This window comes from Pseudophryne corroboree (genome assembly GCF_028390025.1).
Source record: "Pseudophryne corroboree isolate aPseCor3 chromosome 3 unlocalized genomic scaffold, aPseCor3.hap2 SUPER_3_unloc_3, whole genome shotgun sequence".
NCBI classification, from domain to species: Eukaryota; Metazoa; Chordata; class Amphibia; order Anura; family Myobatrachidae; genus Pseudophryne; species Pseudophryne corroboree.
The window spans coordinates 936,648-956,548 of record NW_026967519.1 but is presented as its reverse complement, the minus strand read 5'-3'; the positions used below and the strand labels follow the sequence as shown (position 1 = coordinate 956,548).

The 19,901-nt window shown below is 50.7% G+C and overlaps 2 protein-coding genes across 4 annotated transcripts in view; one reads left to right on the top strand and one right to left on the bottom strand.

Moving 5' to 3' along the window:
• The window catches only part of LOC134983946 (zinc finger protein 436-like), a 69,659-nt gene extending 55,101 nt beyond the window's left edge, over positions 1–14,558 (bottom strand). The window contains exons 1-2 of one of the 2 annotated variants that reach the window (XM_063949560.1): positions 14,326–14,558; positions 5,246–5,386 (exon numbers count right to left, since the gene is read on the bottom strand). In XM_063949560.1, coding sequence (XP_063805630.1) covers positions 5,246–5,338 — 93 coding nt within the window. In that variant the 5' untranslated portion in view covers positions 5,339–5,386; positions 14,326–14,558. Of the gene's footprint in view, positions 1–5,245; positions 5,387–14,012; positions 14,195–14,325 lie in introns of those variants that run through there. The other variant, XM_063949561.1, reaches the window with a different exon arrangement.
• LOC134983947 (zinc finger protein 436-like) overlaps positions 14,505–19,901 on the top strand; it is a 106,689-nt gene continuing 101,292 nt past the window's right edge. Inside the window, exon 1 of one of the 2 annotated variants that reach the window (XM_063949563.1) lies at positions 14,505–14,770. The gene's annotated coding sequence lies outside the window, so the exon portion shown is untranslated. The remainder of the gene's footprint in view (positions 14,771–19,901) is intronic. The other variant, XM_063949562.1, reaches the window with a different exon arrangement.

The following is a 19,901-nucleotide window of genomic DNA, read 5'->3' as shown; positions in this document are numbered from 1 at the left end:
GAAAAGGACTGAAAGTGCAGACACTTGTCACTGTCACTCTCCCTCACCTCCCCCAGTTATGTCCCTGTGTTAGACACTCCCAGATCTCACCTCCCCAGTCAGGTCCCTGTGTTAGTAATACGAATATGAGTGATGTCACTGTGACACTCCCGGGATGAGCATTTGTATTCACACTGAAAGTATGACGCTTATCCTGGACAATGCGGCAATAATTCAGTGAGACGCCCTGTCATGGAGCGCTATTAACAGCTTGTCCACACTGAAATAATCAGTAACAATTAAAGTGGGCACAATTCTACTGTGACAAAATACAACATGGATACATTTGTATATAAATTGGCTTGTGTGGGCAACATAGTGTAGAGTTCAGAGAACAGAGGATTGTTGAACCATATCTGCGCAGCTAACTCTAATCAATTGATATCTTCATAAGTTTATGAGCAGTTGTACCCACACTGACAGCACGAGATTGATACTAAGAATCTGACTTCTGGGAACATTCATTATTAAAAATTAAGACTGCAAGAGAACAGATTTATATACATCCTAATTAACTTTGTATGTGAACACAAAGGCTGATATTACAGCGAATAATAGAGTTTAAATATATTAATTTTGTGACTGACAGTATAGTTATCGACATTTTGAATCACAAATGAAGTAAATATCAGGAGTGTTCATTGACATCCCGGTACTATATATTTTAATTCTTTTTTCTTTTCTTTATATCTATCTTTTAATATTTCACCTTTTTAGCTTCAATAGATGGGGATTTATTAATTGCATATATCTAATAAAAGTTATGTTTTATAGTTGACCATTACATTAGAGTGTTGTTTTAGGTGGGGAATAATTAATCAATTCATAATCTAACTATATATATATATATATATATATATATATATATATATATATATATATATATATAGTACAGTGTATCTCCACACTTCCGTGGAGAAAGATAGCACTCTCCAGACTTAAGTTTTTCAGCAAAGAAAGTCATTTAATTGCAAACTTGGTTCCATATTACAGGTACAAGCAAATGCACATAAAGCAAAGAAGGGGCTCACCAACGTTTCGGTCCTGTTTTAAGGACCTTTCTCAAGGTGTCTGCCAAATATTCAATCCATCCAATAGAGGTATCAATAGTAGAAAAAATAAGGAGGGAACCAGGATCTGCTTACCTGCCTCCCAGGTCCCCAATTTATACCCATGTGCTGATGGACGTTTGGAACATTGCGCTCAGGGTACCATTGCGTCACTTCCGGTAAAACCGGAAGTGAAATTCGGCCGGTACCGTGGTGTCATGGAATGCTAAGGATACTGACATATGGACGTCTATAGCGATGTGCAGTAGGCTAGATGAGTGCATAAAGGGGTGTTAAGGTGTTTAAGAGGCTTGCACTGCAGTGTGACTGGTGCGGCCTCGGTTTCCATGGAGACGCGCTGTTCCGTTACATCACTTCCGGTCTGTACCGGAAGTAGTGCGTTCCACCTGGACCTCGACGTGCGTGTCATGCCCGTGTGTTGCACACGGCTGACCACTAGTGGGCATGTGTTGATGCGGGTATAATGGAGACCTGGGCGGGCTGCACACATATGTTCAGAATATACATATGGGAAACACTTGTATTGCTGATAAATTTTGTAAACAATAAAGCACCAGCAGAATTAAAACCAATCTGTAACACCAGCCATTATATTGAACAACATTAGATACCAGTGGTATATATATATACATGTATATATATACACATACATATGTGTATACACACACATATATACAAGCACATATACACACACATACACACATGTACATGCATATAAGGTGCAAATAGTGTAAATAAACATGCACAATATTCGTGAATCACTCGCTAATGCAAACAAGGGAAGTATTAGACATAATTAACCGTTCGTTAATCTAGATATTATAAGATAAATACAGTGTCAGAGAAAATGTGCCATCATAGGCCCACTATCTACGGGTTAAATTAGGCATAAATGGTTGATGCGGTACAACCAGCGCATAATGTCCAGTGCTGGAGTCCCTATAGGCGTGTTGGGAATGAAAGTACTTATCGGAGAAATATGGAAAGCGGATTGTTCTCGTTCATTCCTTTTGGGGCAATAGTGTCAAGTCTGTGAATCCAATATGCTTCTTTTCTTTTCAAAGTCAGTACTCGGTCACCGCCACGGTCCAATGGAGGTATCCAATCGATGAGTTTGCACCTGAGGTTGGATACCTGATGATGTAATGTCAAAAAATGTCTGGGAACTGGTTGTTCCGCTTTTCCGGATTCAATCGCTTGATGAATGGTGGTCCTATGGTTGGCCATCCTGTCCCTGAAGCGCCTTGATGTCATACCGACATAATATAGCCCACAAGGGCACGTAAGGATGTAAATAACATGGTCCATAAGGCAATGTAGTTTATAGTTGATCTTGATTGGCCGTCCAGAGTGTGGATGGGGAAAAGATGGGCCGGTCAGCATGCTACGACAGGTGGTGCACCCCGTGCACTTGTAGCACCCTGGTTTTTGTTCTTGTAGCCAAGTCGTCCTAACTGGTGCCGTTGGGCTCATTGTGGGTCTTAGCAGTAACTGTTTCAAATTTGGTGACCTACGGTATGCCATCATTGGGGGTCTCATATTCTTAGCTTTTAGTGTGCTATCCGTGGCAATGATAGGCCACCTGTTGCGGAGGGCTTTGGTGATGCTGCCAGATTGGCTATCAAAAGTGGTGGTGAAGATCATCCTCTCCTTCTTGGGGTTGGTACTTGCTGTGGCTCCACTGCTGTCGCTGTTGGTTGGTACATACTTCAGGCGGGCTTTATGTAGGCAGCGTTGGATACAGCTGTCAGAATATCCACGTTCGCGGAACCTAGTAGACATATCCATCAGTTGTTGTTCCATGATAACTGGACTGGTGTTGTTTCGCATAACACGTAAGAATTGCGAGATTGGCAAATTCTCTTTAAGTGCCGGAGGGTGTTGACTAGTAGAGAGCAAAAGAGTGTTTCTATCGGTAGGTTTCCTAAAGAGCGTTGTATTGATTATGTCATCTTCAATTGATACTGTGATGTCCAGGAAGTTAATGCGGTGATTGTCGATTTGGTGTGTAAATTTTACCGGATTTTCCAGGGAATTTAGTTTCTCAACCATTGTGTTGAACATTTCAGTTGTTCCAGTCCAAAGGATAAATATGTCATCAATAAAACGTTTGTACATTAGAATGTGAGCCCCATAGGATGGAATTATGTGCGTTTTTTCATATGCCGTCATAAACAGATTTGCATATGCCGGTGCCAGGTTGGAACCCATTGCGGTGCCGGATCTCTGTACATAGTATTTATCCAGATATGAAAAATGGTTAAGTTTCAGTATTGCTTCGGCAAGTTGAATGATAAAGTCAATTGGTGGTGTGTCAGGGGGGTTGCTGCACAGTGCCTGTCTCAATGTCTGTAATCCATCCTTATGTGGAATGATCGTGTATAACGAGCATACATCCATGGTTGCCAATTTGATGTTACCGCCGGGTTGTGGTAATTCAGAGAGTTTAACCAGGAAATCCATAGTATCCCTGATGTAGCTATCCGACCGCTGTACCAATGGTTGTAAAATACTGTCGACAAAAACTGCAAGTGGTTGGAGCAGTGAATGTCTGGCAGAAATTATAGGCCTACCTGGTGGGTGAGAGAGTGTTTTATGGACCTTCGGCAAAGTATAGATGATGGGGCACACTGGATGTGGGACTGTGAGATAATCAAAAGTCTGTTTGTCAATCCATTTGGATTGGAGACCATGCTGTAATAGTCGGTCAACCTGTTCTTTAAACTTAGGTATCGGATTTGTGGCGCAGCATGAGTATGTCGTCGTGTCGGTCAGCTGTCGACAGATCTCTTTGTTATAGTCATCCCACTCTTGTATGACTATGGCTCCCCCCTTGTCTGCCGGTCTGATGACTATGGTGGTGTCGTCTCGCAGGGCTTTTAATGCACGCCTTTCTGGTTTGGACAGGTTGTCAAAGGTTTTTTTGGGGGTGCCTAGGCTGATATCTTGTTCTACCAACCGAATGTATGTCTTAATGCTAGGGTTTACAGATGGTGGATCATAGGTAGATGGAAGACGAAATGGGGACCGACTTTCAATATTGCTTGCACCATAGTGCTCACGTAATCTCAATTTGCGCCCAAATTTGTACATGTCGATGGTGGTATCAAAGGTTTTATGAGGACATGTAGGTACGAAAGATAAGCCAGGGGATAGGAGGCTTAATGTGGCCTCATCAAAAGGTCTGCTGGTCAGATTAAAGACTAGGTTTTGTTTTTCTCTCTGCAAGTTCTCCATACGTCGCCCCTTCCTTGGATGTGGTCTGCGCGTCCCCCGCTGGGCGGTAGGCCTGTGTCTGTGCTCTGGCCTAAAAAAGCTGTGCTATGCGGTCGGCGGCTATCTGTCTGGTCTGTGTCTGATGCGGAAGCTGATGAACCAGTATCAGAGGTGACGTATTGTCGTCGACCCTGCCGTCGTGGTCGGAAACCTCTTTGTTGTCTACTGGGTCGTGAATCTCCTAGTAGCCACCTATAGACCGTGTGGTTCTGGTAGTCTGAAACTACTGTGGTCAATTTATTCCGCTTAAATGCAGTGATTTCCTTCTTGTAATTGTCAACTTGAGTTTTTAACTTCTCAAGGAAGTTACCTGTTTTATCATTCCTAATAGTGGAAAGATGTGAATGATTGAATGTATCAATCTGGGTCCTGACTTTCTTCAGTTCAGTGCCCACTTCCTCGATGACTAGTAGCATGGGTATTTTTGCACCATGTGTCCTTGACAAAAACACCCATCGCGGTGTTGAAACGTTGGACTTGTCATGTATTTTGCTTCATAAAATTTTTTTTCACCATCAAATCCGTGGAGTGCCGCCTGCTTCTGTGGTGAGGGGGTCCATGGTCCGTGGCCTCAGTCACCACGAACATTCACACCGTGTATGCATCTGAGGAGGGCACCCTGGTCTGTATCCACGTTGCTCCTGAGTGCCAACTATTTCTACTATATATATTTATTTATTAAAGATATATTTGATATTGATTGCGAAACTCTAATCGCCGTTGAGCACAATAATGCTACCACCTTTCCTCTGGTAGCACGCCCCCATACATGGCTACAATTTCTTTTGGGTTGACATTGTGAATGGGATGTAACCGTCGAATTGAACTTGCGCGGGAACGTTTGTCTGTCTGCCCCTCACCTTTCCTGTCAGCAGCTGGATGATCTCCACAGTGAGGTTTAATATCCTTTCAGTCACATGACTCCTGTCCTTGTCCATCCTCCGTGACATCATTTACGTGACTTCTAGTAAAGGGTCTCCGGTTCCTCACAGCTAAATGGTCTAAGAATAAATGTAATAATTAAAATAAATATCAGAGAGAGTTTACAAGTACCATAGTCATACAGCAACTCTGTATTACTATCTGCATAATTCATTCTTCTAGTCTCACACATTAGAATTCCTTATAGATCTCTGGGGAAGAATCATTCAGGATTACGGTCTGAATACGGACACAGACCAGTCTGATACTTAATTCCAAATTGGAACTTTTAAAAAAATAAATCCCATCTCTTTGACCGACTCGCAGTCATCCGCATTGTCAGGTCTGGAGCTGCGACTCCCTCCCGTCATAGCTGCCTGAGATGTGACTGGAGTGCGGCCGGAGGCGTTACTTCCCTGACAGTGCAGAAAACACTAATGATCGCAGCACAATGGAAATGTATTGAAGTTAATGGCCGGACTGTGCAGCTAATGAGGCCCCAGGTGGCTTCCGGCATCTGACCTGCTCCATAAAACAGACGCAAACATGAAAATAAAATCTTATTGCCAAACATATAGATAAAAGTGCCCATCCCCATTTGTTCATCCCAGAGACAATTGGCGTGTAAAGTGTGCTGATAAGCACTGCGGCTGCTGTGTTTCTATATACGGATAAATGGGGGCGCTATTCCCATTTGCCACCAATTGAGCGCCATCATTAGCAGCTTCACATGACCCGGTTCCCATCACTCTGGGGGCGTGTCCAGCGTTCTCCGAGCTGCTGAGCTGCCACCGGACCCTTCCAGCACTGTTTAGGTGACGTGCACATTTCCTCCCCCAACCTTCCCTCTCCGCAGGATGCTGGGGTTAGTAGGTTGGATGGTGGAGTAGTGCCCGAGAAGAGGGAAGAGGAGAGGGGGGAGGCAATTGGCTGGAAAGTGTCGACCTTTTGGCTGTTGACCCTTTGACCCGAATGGCCTTTTGACCTAAGTACACCAGAGTACATTGCATCCGGGAAGTATTCACAGCGCTTCACTTTTTCCACCTTTTGTTATGTTACAGCCTTATTCCAAAATTGAACAAATTCTTTTCTCTCGAAATTCTACACAATACCCCATAATGACAACATGAAAAAAGTTTGAGATTTTTTCAAATTTATTACAAATAAAAAACTAAGAAATCACAAGTATTCACAGCCTTTGCCATGAAGCTCAAAAAGGAGATTTATGGTAGACTTAACATTGTTAAAGCTCTTTCTGCGAGGTACACTGGATTCCACAGGGAAAACATCGGGTGTAGAGTGGACCCAGAGAAGCACCAACAAGCTAAAGCTTTAGGCTGTCCCAGGAAGTATTGGGGGGGGGGACGGGACGGGACGGGACTCCTCTATAACCCCACCTCCAGGCACTGTGAGCTCAGTTTTATTAACCAGTCCAATGCAGGAGAAGGTAAAAGAAAAGGTAGATGTTAGTCACACGACAGGAGAAGGTACCAGCAGCTAATGCCATACAAACCCATAGAAGCTAGGTGCGTCAGGGTGGTCGCCCAGTGGAACCCAGTGTACCTCACAGAAAGATTTAACAATGGTTAGTCTACCACAAATCCCCTGTTCTGCAGCAGGGAACACTGTGTTCCACAGGGAAAACGTCGGGTGATATCCTAAAGCAGTTCCTCAAGGGAGGGGACGCGCCTTAGCGGGTATGAGAACCCGGCGTCCAAAGGAAGCATCCTGGGAGGCGGAAGTATCAAAGGCATAGAACCTTATGAACGTGTTCACTGAGGACCACGTAGCCACCTTGCACAATTGTTCCGTGGATGTGCCACGGTGTTCCGCCTACGAAGGTCCACCAGACCGAGTAGAATGGGCTTTAATGTCAACAGGAGCTGGGAGTCCAGCATGCGCATACGCTTGTGCAATCACCATTCTAATCCATCTGGCCAAGGTTTGCTTATTCGCAGGCCAGCCACGTTTGTGGGAACCATATAGTACGAAAAGGTTATCTGACCTCCTAATAGAGGCAGTCCTCTCTACATAAACACGGACAGCCCTTACCACATCCGTAGACCGCTCTTTGGGAGATAAGTCAGAAGAGATAAAGGCCGGAACAACAAGCTCTTGGTTAAGGTGATATGATGACACCACCTTAGGTAAATAACCAGGGAGAGTTCTAAGAACTACCCGGTTATGATGAAATATCAGACAGGCGCTTTGTCCTGTCGTCCACCCTAAGTCCAACACACTTCTAGCAGAGCCAAAAGCCAGTAGAAACAGGACCTTGGTCGTGAGCCATTTTAGGTCCACCATCTCAAGAGGTTCAAATGGAGACTCTTGCAGGGCTTTCAGAACAATAGACAGATCCCATGGAGCCACAGAAGGGACAATGGGAGGCTGAATTCTTAACACACCCTGAGTGAATGTATGAACTTCAGGAATAGATGCAATCTTTTTCTGAAACCAAACAGTGTTAGGGTCTCCTGCCCTGTGCTGCCACGTCGTCAAGGCAACCGGGAGACAAGTGCTAGCAGAGTAACCTGAGCGCAGCTGATACTCCGGTTCGGGTCTTTTGCTGTGCAGTGGTTACAGGCTCTGTGCACGGCAGGGGATCCGGTGCTGGTTTTTGTGCTCACAGTCTGTGAGGTCTGAGTGGGGCGTGGACAGCACCTGCTATATAAGGCCTCTTCTCAGGTTAAGCAGATGCTGAATCTTTGTTGGTTAGTCAGTTCCTGAAAGTTAGCCAGTACTGTGTAGCTTTGTATTTGTTGTTGCTTACTGCAAATAGGCCTGGGGATTTGGTACTACACTCTGCCAATCCAGACCTAGCAGTAAGACTGGAGTCAGTCGTTTAACTTGCTGGGGTTCTTTTGCTACTCTGTGAACTTAGCAAGTTTGCGGCTGTATTCTCAGATTTGCCTGCTTAAATCCTGTCTCACTGTGCAAGGTGTTCAGATGTCAGTTTAGTGGCAGTAAGCTGAACCTGTGCACTGCAAGTGAGGATTAGGATTGTGGAGACTCTCCTTGTGTCTATCATTCCATCTCTGACCAAGGAGTTTACTGCCACACCCGTTGGTAACCCTTTAGGGTTTTGCTGTTGCCCTTAGCAACAGCATTTCGGGTTCTCTACGTATTAAAACACAACATCTTGCTTTTTCCATCTGAGCATTACTAATACTAGGGAGACACCCAGTTTTTTAGCCTCTGGGCTTCTCTGTTCACTTTGTGTTTATTTTGTTACCCTATCACCTTCTGTGTACGTAATGTCATATTCCCCAGTCTGTCTGTGAGTTCATTTGTTTTGCATCCCTCCCTATCCGTTCAAACACCAGTACATTCCTGCAGGCACTGGTGTGCATAACAGCTCAGACGCCAGTACATTCCTGCAGGCACTGGTGTGCATAACAAACAGACAACAAGGTAGATAAATGAACCTTGAGGGAGGCCAGATGAAGGCCTAAACCCAGGTCTTGTTGTAGAAAAGCCAAGATTCTAGAACTTTTGAATCTGTAGGCATCAAAATTCTTATCAGCACACCAGGTGAAGTAAGAATTCCAAAATATAAAAAGTACTAAATTGCGCTATGAACGGGATTTTTTTAGCAGCTCAGTTCAAGGTTTTCATATAGTGTAAAAGTAAAAAAGCGCTTGATATGTGTAAATATGTGTATGCGCAAAACCTGTGAAAAAAGAAAGATTAGTAAAAAATGTTTACAGCCCTTTTTGGACTATTTGGGACTGGATTGCAGTTCAGCCAAAAAGAAGATCAGGATAACTATCTACCCCTATCTAAATAATTAGTCCGTAAGTTGTAAATGACTGATATTTATATTAGGAGTATCTTAACCCTGTTCGTTCTTGCTTCTTAGCAGCGGTCCCGACACCCATGGTACAAGGTGTTGTTGTTAGGTAGGCGGCTGATGTCTAGCCGCTCTTTGATCAGCGGCTGGCGGACTTGATTGGCGGCTAGCTGGCTGCTAGTTCCCCGTCCAAGCGGCTGGCGGCTTTAATTAGCGGCTAGCTGGCTGCTAGTTCCCCGTCCAAGCGGCTGGCGGCTTTAATTAGCGGCTGGCTGGCTGCTGGTTCCCCGTCCGTGTTCCACAGTCTGATTTTGCAAATTCGGTGCACAGTAGGGGTTCCTTAGTGTATAATCCAACGCGTTTCAGGCATAAGCCCTTCATCTAGGATAACTGATGGACTTCCTCAATCCCTTTTTATAGGATAAAAAAAACTTTATTAAAAAACGGAAATTCAATTAAAACAGGCGGTTACCATGTGTCCTGATTTTTTGTTAGGAGTGAAAAAGCAGAAAACTGTCCATAAAATTACTTTTTTCTTTCGATGTTTATATGGTTTTGCGCAATTCTAATAAGGTGATATGTATATAATATATTTATACTAATTTATAAAAAGGCATTAAGTTCTAGGTCAATGTTTAAACCCTTGGGAGTTAACGTATCCATGAAATAAATCCATTTGGTTTCTTTTTGTCTCAAAATTTGTGAAATGTCGCCTCCTCTCCAATTATTTTCCACCCTTTGTATGCCCATACATTTTAACTTTGAAGCATCTTTATTATGACAGTCTAAAAAATGTTTGGACACACTGTGGGTCTCCAAGCCTTTTTTAGTATTTAGTATGTGCTCAGATATGCGAATCTTCAATTTTCTTTTAGTCTGTCCTATGTATCGGTGTCCACAAGGGCACTCTAACATGTAGATTACCTTTTCGGTGTCACAAGTAATTCTACCTTTTACATCAAATTCTTTTTTTGTGACATTGGATTTGAATTTCTTTATGGGCTGTACTGATGTTTGCTTGGTTGTCTTACATGCTACACATTTTAAGCAAAAGAAACTTCCCTGATTTTCCTTTAATTTGGTATCTTCAGATGGTAAATAACTTCTAACCAGACTCTGTTTTAGATTCTGTGCCTTTTTATATATGATCTGTGGTTTATCTTTGATCAGTGGTTTTAACTTGGTATCCAGTTGTAAAATATCTCCACGTTCCTGCATCCGGAGATCCACCTTGACGCAGAGAGAGGTCAGTTCGTCCAACGAATCCGGGAGTTCCCTAGTGACCAGCTCATCCTTCATGCGATCAGAGAGACCGTTCCAGAAAGCAGCTCTCAGGGCGTCATTATTCCAGCGAAGTTCAGAAGCAATGGTCTGAAAATGAACCACGTACTGGCCCACGGATCGGGAGCCCTGACGGATGCGTAGCAAGTCAGAAGAGGCCGTGGTCATCCTGCTGGGCTGGTCGAAAATTCTTCGGAAGGACGTGATGAACTCAGTGTAATTGGAAACCAATGAATCAGATCGTTCCCATAGTGGAGACACCCAATCCAATGCAGAACCTTCAAGCAAAGAAATAATATATGCCACCTTGGACCTGTCTGTGGGAAAATTATGTGCGAGTAGTTCGAAATGAACTTCGCATTGGTTTAAGAAACCGACAATTTTTGGGATTCCCATTATAATGGGAAGGAGTAGAGAGTTGAAGGCGCGGACTGATACCAGCCGATGATTGAACATTGCTGGGGGCGGCAACTGGTGCGGCTACAGGAATCGGGGCCAGAATTACAGAAGCTAAGAATGCTTGAATCTGATCCAGACGACCGGACAACTTCTGGAGGTACTGCATCACTTAGCCCTGTGTTGCTTCCTGACTTTGCACGCGGGAAGCCAAGTTCTGGATGGCACTTCAGTCTGTGTTCCGATCCCCCGAGTCCTGAGTATACTATCACTGACCTGGTTTGGCGGTGTTGTGGACTCTGGGTTTCTTCCGGTGACCGGGAAGAGGAACCGCAACTGGGAAGCAGCAGAGACGGACGAATATAGGTTTTCCTCATGCAGGATTTGGTCGGCAGACAGGAGACACGTGTGGACGCTGAAGGTCTCCTGAAAGATAGAACTTGAAAAGGCGTTGATGAATCCGTGAAGAGTATCAGATGCTGGAGACACCAACCGCGCTTGAGAGCACTGGGTGCTTGGAGTCACCGAGGTGCTTGTAGGCGCTGAAGTGCTTGGAGACACGGAGGTGCTTTGAGGCACGGAGGTGCTTGGAGGCACGGAGATCACAGCTTCTGTAGCAGAATAGATGATACTCAGACGCCGGAGCTCTGCCCGGCGTCTGAATTTGAACTTCCCGCCAGCGTCTGATTGGAGAAGCGCTTGATGACGTCACCCGCACCTTCAGTGAACGCCGGGCGTACCAGTGACGTTCACACTATGAGCGCTGGACGGAGCGCCGCGAGCCGGGGACCGCCAGCGAGGACGGCCGCCCGGAGATCCAGCGCCCCCGGAGAGGCAATTACGGCGGTGGCGGCATGACAGTCTGGGCGTTGAGGAAGTAGAAGAGGACGCTCTGTCGACAGACCCTGCAGGTTTTAGAACCAATGCCATGTAGGCCACGCTGGAGCGACTAGAATTAGTATTCCTCCTTCTTGCTTGAACTTCCGCAGGACACTCGGCGGGAGTGACACTGGAGGGAACACGTATGGCAGCCGAAAGTTCCATGGAATGGCTAGTGCGTCCACTAACGCTGCTTGAGGATCCCTGTTCCTTGATCCCAAGACCGGAACTTTGTGATTGTGTCGAGACACCATCAGGTCTATGTCTGGTAGGCCCCACCTGTCCACTAGGAGTTGAAAGACTTCCGAATGAAGACTCCACTCTCCAGCATGTACGTTCTGGCGACTGAGGAAGTCCACTTCCCAGTTTAGGACGATCGGTATGAAAACTGACGATATTGCTGGCAGATGGCGTTCCACCCAACAAAGGATCTTTGACACTACCAACATTGCCATGCGGCTTCAAATGCCGCCTTGATGGTTTTTGTATGCCACCGTGGTGGCGTTGTCTGACTGTACTTGAACAGGTTGTTCTGTAGTAGAGGTGGGGCGAGGGTTAACGCATTGAACACCGCCAGCAACTCCAGAATGTTTATCGAAAGGAGTGATTCTTCTCTGGTCCAGCGACCCTGGAAATAATGTTGCTCCAACACCGCACCCCATCCCCGCAGGCTGGTATCTGTTGTCAACAGGACCCAGTTGGGGATCCAGAAGGGATGACCCCTGGTCAGTTGCTAAGCTAAAATACACTCCCCAGTGGGGGGGGCGGCATAGCGTTTGCACGGCTGCTAAAACTAGCGATCAACTCGGAATGACCCCCAATATATCCTATATTTGGTACACTTTTTCTTAACGAACACTGTCTGTACATGTAGAATACTCAATTGTTTGTAAAGCCACAGCGCTGTATACAGGCGGCTTTACAAGGGAGACCTTGCCCTGCAGTCCCGGAGACCAGCTGCAGCTATTCCTAAGATGACGCCCAGCGTCTCAGTCAGGGAGTGATGGAGAGTGTGAGGAAGCTCCATGGCGGGAAAATCTGCAGTAGATGGTGCCCTGGGCTGGGGAGGGGCTACAGGTCAAGTGCCGGCTCCCCTATGCTGGGCCTCACTGCCTGGTACTACGCAGCCTTACTAACAGGGGCGTTAGTACACCCGACCTGTTCTCCTATGTCCTGGTGGATATAGTGGGGTCCCTGTGCGTAACAGCTGCAAAGATGGCGTCGCAGTCCATCTCCCTAGACTGCGATCGTAGCGCGATTTAGTGGAGGGTCCCGTCTGGGGGACCCTCTTACCTCCTCCCTGTAGCAGCCACGCGAACCAGAAGAGCGTCTGCAACCGTGTGCCTAGAACCAGAGATTATCCGCCGCAAGTACCCACGAACTGAGCCGCGGGAGTATGCGACACCACTTGGGAGGTGACGGAGACGCAGCACTGAATGTCACTCTGATGTAGAGATGTGCCCTGTATCGCAGGGCACATCAGAGCAGCAGCGACAGTTGTTCGGTGCAGGGACCGCGTATTGGTTCCATGCACCGGACCAGAGGCGGAGACGAGCAGAGCCGCAGCAGCGGCGCTTCAAACTTGGCGGTATTGGCAGCCAATCTGAAGCGCTGGCAGCGGGATTTCAAATCCAGCGCCGTCCACAAGCCAATCACGGCTCGCGGGGCGCCGGCCAATCACGGGTGGGTGCGGCGATCCAATTGGCGCTCACTGTGTAATAGGCCCCGCCCCCGGGGTGTGATGTCAGACGTCGCCGGGAGCAAGAGAAGACGGGAGGCCGCGCTGAAGAACGGCGAAGAGCCGGGCGGTGCTGAAGAGGAGAGTACGCCGCGGGAAGAGCTCCGGTGGCTGCAGAAGAGGCCAGAAGACACCAGACTCTACAGAGAAGATGGCAAGCGGCGGCTGGACGCTGAGAAGAGGCGGCGGGACGAGCCAGCAGCAGAACAGCGCAGCTGAGGACCCGGAGAGGCCCCCAGGGCAGGAATGCAGAGGAGCCAACCTGGTTCCTCTCCCACCGTAACAGGTAGGCCCTCGGTGAGGGCACCGGTTAATCCCTTCCTCCCTAGAGCACCAGGGAACGGGCATTAGGCCCGTGGGCACAGTCAGGCCACAGGCCTGTGGCGCTGCAGACAGGCACTAGGCCCGTGGGTAATAGCAGGCATTAGGCCTGAGCTACATTAGAGGGCATTAGGCCCTAGTGATATAAGGTGACCCTGGTCACTGCCGAACGCCCGGCGGGTAGATGCTAGAATCAAGTGGGCTAAGGGACCTTTTCCGTAAAGGGGAGGAGTTACGACGCAAGGGGGAGGAGCTAGGCCAGCGGGATAGTTCCTCTACTATCCACGCCACCAACTATTACCTTTAGTAATTAGGTGCTGAGCGAAGCGGAGCGAGCGTACTTTTCGGGTACCCTGTTCGCCCGTAGCTCCTCCCCCTGGTGACGTAACTCCTCCCCTAGAAACGTCACAAGGTCCCTTCTGCCACTCCGATATAGAACCAACCGAACGCGGCGCGGGACAACTAGCGCCCCCCATCCTGAGTCCACCTGCCATCACCCGCGCACCCCACCCGCTCTCCTGTCACTCGCTGCCGCCGCCGAACCCCCCACCCGCACAACACGGCGGCCGCGATGACAAGTTAATGTCCCAGCATGCTGCAGCTGCACCGCTTACCTGCAAGACGGGAACTCCAACTCCCGGCATGCAGCGCGGCGGCTGTATATACGGGGAGTGCGGTCACTGAGTCCTCATTACCATACAGGGGCGGGGCCTCTGCTTCACGCTGCTGGGGGCGGGGACTGGTGACGCAATTCCCTCTTGTCCCGCCCCCATTGTATGACTGCCGCATGGTAGCGTCTAGGATGCCTTCGCCGGAAGGACCTAGGGCACGTCAGGCAGTGGGCGGTGTTGGGGGCGGAGTCGATAGAAGCGTCGCGCGCGCGTACGCGGGAAGTGTGTGAATAGCAGTGCACGTGCAGTCAGTGTCACAGGACAGAAGGGTGGGGAGAGTGCGGCCGCGGTGTGGAAGCGCTCCGGCGCTGGTTTATGTAAGCAGGATCACAGGACAGGACTTGATTAGCACCTTGGTGCCGTCAGGCTGCTGGAGAGCGAGATGAATGTAACAGTAATGCTGTTTTTGTTTGACTGGCGGGTGACAATTGGGTTATCTTATCGTGGCCGGGTGTTATGGATGGGAGCTGCTCAATGTGCCCTGTGAGTGGGTTAGAGCCTCCCCCAATGCCTGAACTGAATGGGTTAATTCCTCTCCCCATGCCTGTACTGAATGGGTTAATGACCCCCACCTCCTCATGCTCTCACCGAGTGGGTTAATGAACCCCTCCCCCCCCTCATGCCCTCTCCGAGTGGGTTAATGAACCCCCCCTTCCCTCATGCCCTCACCGAGTGGGTTAATGAACCCACCCCCCTTCCCTCATGCCCTCACCGAGTGGGTTAATGAACCCACCCCCCTTCCCTCATGCCGTCTCCGAGTGGGTTAATGAACCCACCCCCCTTCCCTCATGCCTTCTCCGAGTGGGTTAATGAACCCCCCCCCCCCCCTCATGCCTTCTCCGAGTGGGTTAATGAACCCCCCCTCGTGCCCTCACCGAGTGGGTTAATGAACCCCCCCCCCCTTCCCTCATGCCCTCTCCGAGTGGGTTAATGAACCCCCCCTTCACTCATGCCCTCACCGAGTGGGTTAATGAACCCACCCCCCTTCCCTCATGCCCTCTCCGAGTGGGTTAATGAACCCCCCCTCATGCCCTCACTGAGTGTGTTAATGGACCCCCCCCCTAATGCCCTCACTGAGTGGGTTGATGGACCCCCTCATGCCCTCACTGAGTGGGTTGATGGACCCCCTCATGCCCTCACTGATTGGGTTGATGGACCCCCCCACCTCATGCCCTCACTGAGTGGTTTAATGCCCCCCCCATGCCCTCTCTGAGTGGGTTAATGCCCCCCATGCCCTCTCCGAGTGGGTTAATGAACCCCCCCCTTCCCTCATGCCCTCACCGAGTGGGTTAATGAACCCCCCCCTTCCCACATGCCCTCACCGAGTGGGTTAATGAACCCCCCACCCCCCCTCATGCCCTCACCGAGTGGGTTAATGAACCCACCCCCCTTCCCTCATGCCTTCTCCGAGTGGGTTAATGAACCCCCCCTTCCCTCATGCCCTCTCCGAGTGGGTTAATGAACCCCCCTCCATGCCCTCTCCGAGTGGGTTAATGAACCCCCCCCCTCATGCCCTCTCCGAGTGGGTTAATGAACCCCCCCTCATGCCCTCACCGAGTGGGTTAATGAACCCCCCCCTTCCCTCATGCCCTCACCGAGTGGGTTAATGAACCCCCCCCTTCCCACATGCCCTCACCGAGTGGGTTAATGAACCCCCCACCCCCCCTCATGCCCTCACCGAGTGGGTTAATGAACCCACCCCCCTTCCCTCATGCCTTCTCCGAGTGGGTTAATGAACCCCCCCCTTCCCTCATGCCCTCTCCGAGTGGGTTAATGAACCCCCCCCCTCATGCCCTCTCCGAGTGGGTTAATGAACCCCCCCTCATGCCCTCACTGAGTGGGTTGATGGACCCCCCCCCTAATGCCCTCACTGAGTGGGTTGATGGACCCCTTCATGCCCTCACTGAGTGGGTTGATGGACCCCCTCATGCCCTCACTGATTGGGTTGATGGACCCCCCCACCTCATGCCCTCTCTGAGTGGTTTAATGCCCCCCCCATGCCCTCTCTGAGTGGTTTAATGCCCCCCCCATGCCCTCTCTGAGTGGTTTAATGCCCCCCCCCATGCCCTCTCTGAGTGGGTTAATGCCCCCCATGCCCTCTCCGAGTGGGTTAATGACCCCCCCCCCCCTCATGCCCTCACCGAGTGGGTTATTGAACCCCCCCCTTCCCTCATGCCCTCACCGAGTGAGTTAATGAACCCCCCACCCCCACCGAGTGGGTTAATGAACCCACCCCCCTTCCCTCATGCCTTCTCCGAGTGGGTTAATGAACCCCCCCCCCCTTCATGCCTTCTCCGAGTGGGTTAATGAACCCCCCCTCATGCCCTCACCGAGTGGGTTAATGAACCCCCCCTCATGCCCTCACCGAGTGGGTTAATGAACCTCCCCCCCTTCCCTCATGCCCTCTCCGAGTGGGTTAATGAACCCCCCCTTCACTCATGCCCTCACCGAGTGGGTTAATGAACCCACCCCCCTTCCCTCATGCCCTCTCCGAGTGGGTTAATGAACCCCCCCCCCCCCTCATACCTTCTCCGAGTGGGTTAATGAACCCCCCCTCATGCCCTCACCGAGTGGGTTAATGAACCCCCCCTCATGCCCTCACCGAGTGGGTTAATGAACCTCCCCCCCTTCCCTCATGCCCTCTCCGAGTGGGTTAATGAACCCCCCCTTCACTCATGGCCTCACCGAGTGGGTTAATGAACCCACCCCCCTTCCCTCATGCCCTCTCCGAGTGGGTTAATGAACCCCCCCCCCCCTCATGCCCTCTCCGAGTGGGTTAATGAACCCCCCCCCTCATGCCCTCACTGAGTGTGTTAATGGACCCCCCCCCCCCAATGCCCTCACTGAGTGGGTTGATGGACCCCCTCATGCCCTCACTGAGTGGGTTGATGGACCCCCCCCACCTCATGCCCTCACTGAGTGGTTTAATGCCCCCCCCATGCCCTCTGAGTGGGTTAATGCCCCCCCATGCCCTCTCTGAGTGGGTTAATGCCCCCCTCATGTCCTCACTGAGTGGGTTAATGGACCCCCCCCCCCTCATGCCGTCACTTAGTGGGTTAATAGACCCCCCCCCCCCCTCATGCCGTCACTGGGTGGGTTAATGACCCGCCCCCCCGCCATGCCCTCACTGAGTGGGTTAATGCCCCCCCTCATGCCCTCACTGAGTGGGTTAATGCCCCCCCTCATGCCCTCACTGAGTGGGTTAATGCCCCCCCTCATGCCCTCACTGAGTGGGTTAATGCCCCCCCTCATGCCCTCACTGAGTGGGTTAATGCCCCCCTCATGCCGTCAATGAGTGGGTTAATGCCCCCCCCCTCATGTCTTTACTGAGTGGGTTAATGCCCGCCCCCTCATGTCCTCACTGAGTGGGTTGATGCCCCCCCTCATGCCCTCGCTGAGTGGGTTGATGCCCCCCCATATGCCCTCGCTGAGTGGGTTGATGCCCCCCCATGCCCTCACTGAGTGGGTTAATACCCCCCTTATGCCCTCACTGAGTGTGTTAATACCCCCCCTCATGCCCTCACTGAGTGGTTTAATGCCCACCCTCATGCCCTCACTGAGTGTGTTAATGAACCCTTCCCTCATGCCCTCACCGAGTGGGTTAATGAACCCCCGCTTCCCTCATGCCCTCTCTGAGTGGGTTAATGCCCCCCCATGCCCTCTCTGAGTGGGTTAATGCCCCCCAATGCCCTCTCTGAGTGGGTTAATGCCCCCCCATGCCCTCTCTGAGTGGGTTAATGCCCCCCCATGCCCTCTCTGAGTGGGTTAATGCCCCCCATGCCCTCTCTGAGTGGGTTAATGCCCTCTCTGAGTGGGTTAATGCCTCCCCATGCCCTCTCTGAGTGGGTTAATACCCCCCTCATGCCCTCACTGAGTGGTTTAGTGCCCCCCTCATGCCCTCTCTGAGTGGGTTAATGCCCCCCATGCCCTTTCTGAGTGGGTTAATGCCCCCCATGCCCTTTCTGAGTGGGTTAATGCCCCCCCATGCCCTTTCTGAGTGGGTTAATGCCCCCCCATGCCCTTTCTGAGTGGGTTAATGCCCCCCCATGCCCTTTCTGAGTGGGTTAATGCCCCCATGCCCTTTCTGAGTGGGTTAATGCCCTCTCTGAGTGGGTTAATTCCCACCCCCATGCCCTCTCTGAGTGGTTAATTCCCACCCCCATGCCCTCTCTGAGTGGGTTAATTCCCACCCCATGCCCCCTCTGAGTGGGTAAATGCCCCCCACGCCCTCTCTGAGTGGGTAAATCCCCCCCCCTCAAGGTTTCTCTGAGTGGGTAAATCCCCCCCCATGCTCTCTCTGAGTGGGTAAATCCCCCCCCATGCCCTCTGAGTGGGTTAATGCCCCCCCATGCCCTCTGAGTGGGTTAATGCCCCCCCATGCCCTCTGAGTGGGTTAATGCCCCCCCATGCCCTCTGAGTGGGTTAATGCCCCCCCATGCCCTCTGAGTGGGTTAATGCCCCCCCATGCCCTCTGAGTGGGTTAATGCCCCCCCATGCCCTCTCTGAGTGGGTAAATGCCCCCATGCCCTCTCTGAGTGGGTAAATGCCCCCCCATGCCCTCTCTGAGTGGGTAAATGCCCCCCCATGCCCTCTCTGAGTGGGTAAATGCCCCCCCATGCCCTCTCTGAGTGGGTAAATGCCCCCCATGCCCTCTCTGAGTGGGTAAATGCCCCCCCATGCCCTCTCTGAGTGGGTAAATGCCCCCCCATGCCCTCTCTGAGTGGGTAAATGCCCCCCATGCCCTCTCTGAGTGGGTAAATGCCCCCCCCCCCCCAATGCCCTCTCTGAGTGGGTTAATGCCCCCCCCCAATGCCCTCTCTGAGTGGGTTAATGCCCTCTCTGAGTGGGTTAATGCCCCCCCATGCCCTCTCTGAGTGGGTTAATGCCCCCCCATGCCCTCTCTAAGTGGGTTAATGCCCCCCCATGCCCTCTCTGAGTGGGTTAATGCCCTCTCTGAGTGGGTTCATGCCCCCCATGCCCTCTCTGAGTGGGTTAATGCCCCCCCATGCCCCCTCTGAGTGGGTTAATGCCCCCCCATGCCCCCTCTGAGTGGGTTAATGCCCCCCCATGCCCCCTCTGAGTGGGTTAATTCCCACCCCATGCCCCCTCTGAGTGGGTTAATTCCCACCCCATGCCCCCTCTGAGTGGGTTAATTCCCACCCCATGCCCCCTCTGAGTGGGTTAATTCCCACCCCATGCCCTCTGAGTGGGTTAATTCCCACCCCATGCCCCCTCTCAGTGGGTTAATTCCCACCCCATGCCCCCTCTGAGTGGGTTAATGCCCCCCCATGCCCTCTCTGAGTGGGTAAATGCCCCCCCCCACGCCCTCTGAGTGGGTAAATCCCCCCCCCTCAAGGTTTCTCTGAGTGGGTTAATGCCCCCCATGCCCTCTCTGAGTGGGTTAATGCCCCCCATGCCCTCTCTGAGTGGGTTAATGCCCCCCATGCCCTCTCTGAGTGGGTTAATGCCCCCCATGCCCTCTCTGAGTGGGTTAATGCCCCCCATGCCCTCTCTGAGTG